This window comes from Glycine soja, chromosome 2 (genome assembly GCF_004193775.1).
Source record: "Glycine soja cultivar W05 chromosome 2, ASM419377v2, whole genome shotgun sequence".
In the NCBI taxonomy this organism is placed as follows: Eukaryota; Viridiplantae; Streptophyta; class Magnoliopsida; order Fabales; family Fabaceae; genus Glycine; species Glycine soja.
This window is the reverse complement of record NC_041003.1, coordinates 38,472,265-38,481,667: the sequence shown is the minus strand read 5'-3', so window position 1 is coordinate 38,481,667 and position 9,403 is coordinate 38,472,265. Positions and strand designations below refer to the sequence as shown.

Here is a 9,403-nt window from a genome sequence, read left to right as displayed (position 1 = left end):
TTCGGTATTCCCTGTTCTCTAGGTACATGGGAACGATATAAACCCGAAAAGAAGCAAACACACTTATTCAGTTCACTAATTAAACACACTGAAAAATACATAGATCGTCTTCTCCTTATTCACTCGGTACTTGGGAGCAATAAACCCCTTATTCTTTAGAAATCATATTTAATTAACACTGACATTTTAGATAATTTAGCACTTATCCTCGTGTCAAACACACTTTTTTTATTTATTTGTTACTCACTTATTTTCCATATTGCATCATTATTGCTATGCCTTTCGAAGATGAGCATCGGTTTCTTTAGTAGTGGCAGTTATAATGTCCAAGTAGTGATACGGAGGTGCAACATCTTCATTAAGCTTCTTGTATTGAATAGTCCATATTGTAACAGCACCTCCTTCCTCCTCATCGATCAATTGCAAGTGGAACTTATACATCTTGTAATCCTTACTAATTTCTCCATCGAAGATTTTGAATGATATGGACTTGTTTGTTCATCAATGGCTTCAATGCTCTCCTTAAATGTGTGTACTTTCCCTTCTGTTGTTGTTCAAAACCATGTTGGATTAAAAGAAAAAAGTGAGATGAGACTTCTATTTGTACAAGTAAGAGCAAATAACCAATTCAATTTCTTAAATTGTAATTTGTTGTCATTTTAGTCAGACTTAGTTAACAAAATTCAAAATTTATTTCATCACGAACTTATGTTAATTAATATTATCTCTTAAGTCATATGTTCATTATGTTGGAAGTAACTTTAGACTAAAGTAAATTATGGGCTATAGTTTCAGAGAATTTTTTCTAAATTTCGTTAATTTAAGCACTGAAGTGACGAATCACAATTTCAAGAACTAATATATTGGCCATTTACTCTACAATTAATTAAAAGCATGATTTACGTAAGATTTCTTTTTAATTTGTAGGAATATTGAACTCAGTTACTAGGAGGTTTACGATATCTTTGGTATATCAAAATTAATTAGAAGGAACAACTGAACGACCTTTTTATTTCGCAAGACCGAGTTAATTACAGAAGTGTAAATACCTGTGGTAAGACCCCAGCTCATAACAGAGCCAATGTCATGCCAATCTCCTTCATGCAACTTGCCATCGTGGACTTTGTCAACAATGTCTTGCAAATTGTGAAGTTGCTTTGCAAAAACACTGAAGAACTTGACAGCAGGTGATCGGATCACAAGTTCTGAAACAACTTTGCCTTTTAAAACCATCTCTTAAAACTATACAAAGAAAATGTAGAATTAGTTTGTTCAGAAGGGAATATATACATAGTTTTGGTGATGTTATTTAGGTCCACATAATGGCCGGGCTCGGTGCAGTAGTACTCACAAACTTTTTTTTTTACATAAACTCATTTAACTCATTTCATTCATCACCCAAAAGTAATACAAGAAATTACATGATAGCAAGTGTAGAGACTAGGTAAAAACAGTGCTTCCCTAGCAAGCTCATGGGTCACACCATTGACTTGTTTCTTTACAAAAACAACTGAATAAGATGTATTCATTGTTAGTAAACTCCTACAATATTGAATCAAATTTCCCAAGCTCTCAAACCTCCTTTGTTGAGCCCCTTATTCTATCCACTACTCCTTTGCAATCTATCTCAAATATCCCCTGGAAGAATTGGATAGCTCCTGCAAGGGCCCAAGCTGCACCTTCAGAAACCTTCAAGCGTGGCTTCATAAAATCTGTTCTCACAGCAACTACTATCCCCTGATCATTATCTCGAACACATGCTCCCATATCAGTGACATTCATTGACTCCTAAAAGCTAGCATCAAAGTTGCATTTCCAAGTTCCTTGTGGAGGCGGTTTCCATCTATTATTCTCGTTATCACCACCCAGGCGAGTTGCATTATGCTGCACTGCCTTTGCTCTAGCCCAATCCTGATAGTAAGTTATCACCTCTACGAACCACTTCAAAGCCTGAGACTGCTGTGTCGTTGTTCCATAGAACATCGTTCCTCCGCCGCCAAACGCTCCACAACATCATCGTTGTCCTTTTTCTTTGGTGCTAATTCAGATCATGGAATAGTTTAAAAATGAGCGAAGCCAAACTATCAACTTTAGTCACCAAATCGTTATGCACCATTTGTTTTACATTTTGTGAAGCTTTATTAACTATCATATTGCAGGGTAGTTTGTTTAGTATTTACATATATTTGGAAGGTGGATTTTATGTGCAGGAATGCAGCACTTTTGTTATTAGATGCTATGGTAGGTTTTCTTCAAACCCACCCTTAATTATTTTTTTGACACTCATTTTTTATGTTTTTCCAAATTTTATCATCATACTGTTAAATTTGCACATTGTAAACTCAACTTTTAAAATTTCGCACATTTTTGCCACTCAACATAGTTTTTTTTTTTTTATATTTGGCCACCCAATTTTCAATTTTTTGCTCTTTTGTCCCTTTATAGTATAATTAAGCATTTTTGTTTTAAAAATTGGATGGCAAAATGCATGAAATTTGTAAAGTTGGATGGTCAAAATGTACAAAATTTCGTAAGTTGATTGACAAAACGTGCAAATCTAATAGTTTGGCGACAAAATTCACAAAAACCGTGAAAGATTAGTGCAAAAAGTGTAATTAAGCATCTTTAATAAAATTCATTTTTTATTATAAAAATTCATTTTCGAAAAATCATATGCACAAAGCATCTTTACCCTGAACTTGAAGGAACGGAATTTACTAGCTGGATTTTACTTTTAATTTCCAACAGTAAGATAGCTTCACATATTCCCTAATGTGAATTTCAAAACAAAGTTTTAGCCTAATCAAGCTTGAAGTTTTAGCTTAGAAACACCAAGAACTACAGTTGCCACCTTGATCTATATTTCCATTGACTCCAAAAAGTAAATCACAGGGACAGATTGTGGACACAAGTCTGATGGAATTTCAGAACACTTTCTCCCTTGGATTACTCCTTAAATACTTTCTCCCTACAGTTCCCCGCATATATAATATATACACAAAAGAAAAAGTTTTTAGCTCTACACACGGGTGTCAGATTCTACTTTTTTAATTGAAATCCAACAACTGCCATGAGCATATATTCCTCATCATGTCATGTCTGAGCAAACAGTTAGCCTGAAAAAAATAAAAAAAGAATCACACTTGAGACATGATTTGTGAATCATGATACACAGTTACACCAAAATATACACACATCCAGTAATTAATGAGTGACTGGAAATATAGCTTATATGTTATAATCAGAGAGAACCATTAAAAAGAGTAATGTCATCCAATCACAAACCATCATATATGGTGATTGTCATCCAATTTGTTGACTTTTGCACTAACTACCTTAAAAGTTATAGCAATAATGATTTTTAATTGACAGTATAAGAATATTTTATACTAATAGAAATTAAACTCTAAAACTAATTAGTTAACAAATGGATGAAATCTCCATTGATTCTGTTGTGAGGCTCAAAGGTCTAAACTAAGATCAAAAGGCTCACCTTCAAACATGATACGTTGAGCAAAGATGCCTTCACAGAAGCAAACTAGAGATCATTTTGAATCTGAGCTTGCAGAAAAAGTAGTTGGAGTATTATTGCCATGCAAAGAGTTCTCTCCACGAGCTTCCACATTGCTTTGGTTGCTTGTCTCTGCAATGGAACGGTTCACCAAATGATTTGATAAAGAAGTTCCTGCAGCACTATTATTTTCTCTTGTTTCAAGGCGCTCCATCAATCGGGACACGCTAGCAATTTTAGCATTCAATTCTCTCCTAACTTCTGAACCAAGTTCTGACATAGAAGAATTGGGAGAGAAGAGCCTCTCCTTCCATCCCCTTGTGCCCTTCGAAATTGAATCTTTGTATCTTTGTCACAACACAATTTAAAACTAGATAAGTTGACTTAACAAAAACATAGAGTTTAGAGACACAAGGTTTCCAAGATATCATACCTCATGGATACTGCATTAAATCTGGAGCGCAGAGAATCAGAGAATGATTGTTCTGATGGCTGTGCTCTGTCTTGGCTTGCAGGAAAAGAATGAGAGGCAAAACTTCTACAAGGAAGTAAATATACAACATATAACTTCACATGCACACTAATAATGATAACAAGAAAACAATATTAAGAGTCTAACTACCTATCATCAGAGTGAACTCCTTGAAGATTTGTTGTTGAGACAGTAGAGGCAGAAGTTAAAGAAGAACTCTGAGTTTGAACATGGGGGATCTGCTGTAGTGATGATTGCTCATTTCCATCAAATGTAAGTGGGGTAGATGGACTTCCTACAGGAATTGCAGCTGGTTCACTTCCCCCTCCTGCAGCTGATGGTGGTGCACTAGGCTGAGTTGAGTATACTAAGAAGTGTGGACGGCCATGAGCAGATGGCCTAGTTCGATGGCCTTCCCTCCGGCTGAGGTGATGAGATCTCCTCATTGCGGCTGCAGCAGTTAAATGTTGAATTATTCGCTCTTCAATATCGGCCTCATTCACACCCATGGGTAACTGCAGAAGAATGAAAAATTCTTAGCATAAATAGATGGTGGAAATAAGACTTGGTAAGAGTTAAGATGTGGGACAATCAAATAAAAACTCAGACAGATGGATGACTGACATGCTGCAATTCAAAATCACCAAGTGTTGGATGATGAAAAATCGCAGCATTTCTTGATGGAGTATCTCTCAAGCTCCTCTCCAGCTCTACTGCCTCAAGCAGCTCTTGACTGTGATGAAATGCATACAACTTTAAGAACATAATCATGAAATGAATTATACAGTAGGTCACCCATCGCCAGAAGAAAAATCCTGAACTAACCTGGTAGCATCCCTCAAGCTGATAGGTTGCCAACACATAGGACACTGGGAGCTTCTCTGACACCTACAAACAATAGCCAGTAACTATTACTAAAGTATAATGTGTTCCATATTCAACCATATAAAACAACTCAAATGGTCTCACCCATTAGCAGCCAAAGCTATGTTTTGTGATCAGAAACTTCCAATATATTAATATATATGGAAATAACAACATTTTCAACAGTGAACATGGCCCCTAGCCATATACAAAATCCAGACAACACATGCACAGATGGATAGAGACAGAACCATATCCATCAAAGTATTTCAAAAGTTCTTATTTCTATTTTGCTTTCGTTTAGAGCTGCTACCAATTTTGTAGGTGGTTAGTATAGCACCTTGTCCAAAACAATGCATTTATTAGACTTCAAGTTCTAACTTTTCATGAGAAACCATTTTAATATACAGGAACCAATTGAACCAAAAATATATTACCCTATGACAACATAGAGGTAAAAATAACACTAAATATCTTTGTTTTGTGAAAGACACACATGAAAAAATATTAAAACGTGCCATTCAAGAATGCACTGCAGGTGGAACTCATGCTTGCAATTAGTGACCTGAAAAGAAATACAAGGAAAAGGAGTAAACAAATGTTTTTCAAATGAAGCCATCCCTGCCTATAATTCTATTTGTCAAAAGGAAAGAGGAAAGCGAAAAAGCTGCATATTACAGTGGCAGGATCACTTTTGCAAAAATCCTCAAGGCATATGCTGCAAGCATCATCACAAGCTTCTTGAACCCCCCCTTCCACAAAGGCTGCTGCTGATGTCATATGACTTTCAGTCTTGCCTTCCATTTCTGGAACCTATATTTTTCACAGTTCAGAGTCAGATGCAATATTTTGCAAGTGATACTCTTGAGTGCATAATATTTCCAGCAAACACTGATGGAAGTTCATTCAGAGCCATTATCCAAACACAGTCTCCATAAATAAACTTAAAATCCAGAATATACCTCAAATTACTTAATGAATCAGGGGATAGTTGACAAGGAAATGATGCAATGACATTACTAGCCTAATTCTGCTTTGAAAAAATCCCAACTAGTTCAAGCTAAGTGCACAACCCCTCCCTCTGAATTGTTGCAACCACAACCCTCACATGATATACAAGTTGCCAAAGAATTCTGCTGCATAGAATTTTTTTTTTTTTTTTAATTTAAAGCAATACATCAACAACACTAACAAGGTTTTAAACTGGGGTCACAGCTCTTGATTTTGTGGAAAATTTGTGAACAATTGCAGCCAATGCAGCAGCAATTTCAGTTGTGAGACCCTAAAACCCTTGATGCTACAATCACAATTGCAGTTGTGGAACATTTTTTAAAACCTTGATTATAAGACCATAAAATAAGAATAAATTACATTGACACCTCCTCAGGTTTCTTGAGATTGCACGTAACCCACAACTTTTTAAACTTTTACAACAACTTCCTTTGTAAAGAGGTGAAATTTTTTCAAACAATTAAGGAGGTTAATGTAATGTATAAGGCGTGTCGGTGTAATATATATTTCAAACAATTAAGGGGTTAGTTTAGGGGGAAAAAAGGTGCATCGGGTTAAATTTAACGAAATCTCAAGAGTGCCAACGTAATTTACACAAATTTAAAGCCAGTTTCTGCCAGCACTACGCACCCTAATAGGCTTTAAGAATTCTCCGTGAAAAGCTTCCACAGATTGAGCAAATAACTTCAAAAAAATTTCTTTTATTCCCTCTTGCAACTATAATACCTATCCTTCTGGAACATATTTTATCATGATTTTAAAAAATGAAACGCATTCACATTCGATAAACTTCTATAACATTAAAAAAAAAACAGCACTAATATCATAACAAAATTGAACAAAAGAAGAAGGAATAAAACATATCAAAGCAAAGGATCACAAAAGGAGTCAATTACAATCAACCCCAGATAAAAAAGCACCAATCTTTGCAACACATATTGCAGTAAAAGAGAAAAAAAAATACAAAATTTGATCAAAACAACAGGATTCAATCAATCAATTACCTCCATTGAGAATTGGCAAAGGCCCGGAAAAGAAAAAAGGGGCTCAAGAAACGGAGGGAACCCCAGTGGAGAGAAGATCAAGACCTGAATTCAGACACCAGAGAGAGAGAGAATGCAAGAGATCCCAATTGAATTGAGCGATAAAGAAAAATGAACAAAGGGGAAAGAAAAAAAGAAAAGGATGACAGTTACACTTTACCTTGTTGGATGGTTTGGTTTGGTGAGTTTCCTTTCCTTACCAAGAAATTTGTGCGTGTATTGGAAAAAAGAGGGCCCACAACATATGAATAAAAGGCTCGCTTTTTCAGGCTTTCTCCGCCTTACAATAATGTATGATGCTGTCACTTTTAATTATGATGTTTTGTTTTTATGTCACTTCAACTTGTGCGAGATTAGGAGGTTAAAATCAGATTTTCTTAGAAGTGATTGAAAAAGAATAATATAACAATATTATTCTCATGTAAAAAAGAAATTATTTTAATATAATTATAATTTTAATTTTTTTAATATAATATTAATTATCTTTTTTTATAATATTAATGGTGAATAAAAAAGCTTATAAATAAATTAATGATAATATAAAATTAATTTTATAAAATTATTTAAATTAAATTGAATTAGATATATTTGATTTATAACTTTAATTTATTATCTATCAAGTAAGAATTCACTTAATATCATCACTAGTAGAAGGTTTTTTTTATAGAGAAATTATTAGTGCAAAGATAGTATTATCGTGTCTTTTTTTTTTAAATAAGATACAAATTTTGATATTTTATGACAGTTTTCATTTATATATATGATAGATTCTGAGGTATGAAAGTAAACTTCTTTTATATTGGGACTAGAGATTATTCATGGACCATCAGATTCACTAATGAAAAAATGAATGGATGGGATGCTTGTTGTCTACTAGTTGTGGGAGTATTTACAAAAATTAAGAAATTTGAAAAAAAAAAAGAAATAATTATTTTCATTCATGAATGTTTAAATCATTAACAAATTTATCTCTAAAAGATGAAAAATCCAATTTTTAGTCTTTAAAGTGTAACAAATTTATTTATCCGTTAACTTTCGTCTCTTATTGTTAATAAGAAAGTCTACATGACATCGAGGGACGAAAATGTTACAAAATTGATTGTCAATATGGTTGCTGAATAGATTAGACGAAAAATGTCAATAAGTTATCATTATTGGACCTAAATGTCACTAATTTTTTGTTGGACGAAAACGTCAATAATTTATTTTTTTTGCCAAGATGTTAGTATGTTTACATAGGACTAAAATGTAAGTAAGTTTCTATTATTGAACCAAAATGTCACTAATTTTCCATTGTATTAAAATGTCACTAATTTTTTATTGGACGTAAATGTCAGCATGATTATCAAACTCTCGAGTTAACTCGTTAACTCTTATGAGTTTACGAGTCAACTTGTCCTCTGAGAGTTGACTCTTGAGTAAACTCTTTTTTTAGTAGACTCTGAGTAAACTCTATAAACTCTAAGTAAACTCGGTAAACTCTCGAGTTTACTACGAGTCAACGAGTTAGCAAGTTAAAAAAATTAGACCAAAATATAAGTTATTTTTTATTGTTTTCTGTTTAGCATTCAACATACCTTCATTTAGTGTGTTATTCTCAAATAGAAAATTTTTACCTTCAATAATATTAAACATTTGTTCTCTAATAACATCAAATCCTCCATGAGAATGATCTACCACTAATATAATCTCTACAAGTTATTGTCTAGTAGTGATGTATTATTACTATACTTGATTATTTAAATATTTTGAACTTTATGATTTACTGTTTTGCTTTATTATATTGTTGAAATATTTAATTAGTATGTTATTTATAGATATTTTGTTATTATTTTTATATGAAGTAGACTCTTACAAGTTTACGAGTCGAGTCTATAAAACTCTTACGAGTCTCTATAAACTCTCGAGTTTGATAACCTTGAATGTCAGTACTTTTTTATTTGACCAAAATATCAGTATGTTTCTATTGGACTAATTTATCAAACCCAAATTTCGTTCTTTTCATTGAAGGGTAAAATTATATTTTTTACCCTTCCAACATAGGCTCGAAAATTTCTCATAACCAGAAGTGAAACCACAACCCCATTGGTATAAAACAATCACATCAAAACATGGATCCACTCATTCACAACACATAACACTTAACATAGAAAAACAATCAAATCAACCAACTCCATCATTGTTCACTGAAATTAGAAGAAACCCAAAATGCAATAAAGGTGGAAACTTACTCCGAATTGCACCATGCCATGCATCTGAGCTCAACCTCACACCATGATATTCAATTTAAATCTAAGTATGCAAAAAATAAGTTTTTTAGAACCACTAAGAGGGAAAAACCTAGAAACCCAAAATGTGAAAAAATGCAAAAGGATTTGCATTGGTGTGTGGTGAAAAATTGGGAATTGAAAGATAGTGAAAGAGATCGCGGTAAAGGTGGAAACTTACTCCGAATTGCTCCACGCCATGCATCTGAGCTCAACCTCACACCATGATATTCAA

General features: G+C 33.6%; 1 protein-coding gene and 1 pseudogene across 2 annotated transcripts; both read right to left on the bottom strand.

Moving 5' to 3' along the window:
* Nucleotides 1-273: 273 nt before the first annotated feature.
* On the bottom strand, nt 274-1,233 carry LOC114372272 (annotated as a pseudogene).
* A 1,542-nt stretch (nt 1,234-2,775) lies between these two features.
* On the bottom strand, nt 2,776-7,141 carry LOC114393444 (E3 ubiquitin-protein ligase RHF2A-like). 2 transcript variants are annotated; one of them, XM_028354811.1, is made up of 10 exons: nt 7,062-7,141; nt 6,863-6,946; nt 5,526-5,660; nt 5,366-5,412; nt 4,809-4,871; nt 4,608-4,716; nt 4,134-4,498; nt 3,945-4,049; nt 3,494-3,858; nt 2,776-3,116 (listed from the first exon to the last, which is right to left on the bottom strand). In XM_028354811.1, the coding sequence occupies exons 2-9, from the start codon at nt 6,866-6,868 to the stop codon at nt 3,546-3,548; spliced, it is 1,143 nt and encodes a 380-aa protein (XP_028210612.1). In that variant the 5' UTR covers nt 6,869-6,946; nt 7,062-7,141; the 3' UTR covers nt 2,776-3,116; nt 3,494-3,545. The 2 variants fall into 2 exon arrangements, with proteins under 2 accessions (XP_028210612.1, XP_028210607.1); XM_028354806.1 differs by lacking the exon at nt 7,062-7,141 and having other exon boundaries at nt 6,863-7,034.
* Between the last annotated feature and the right edge of the window lie 2,262 nt (nt 7,142-9,403).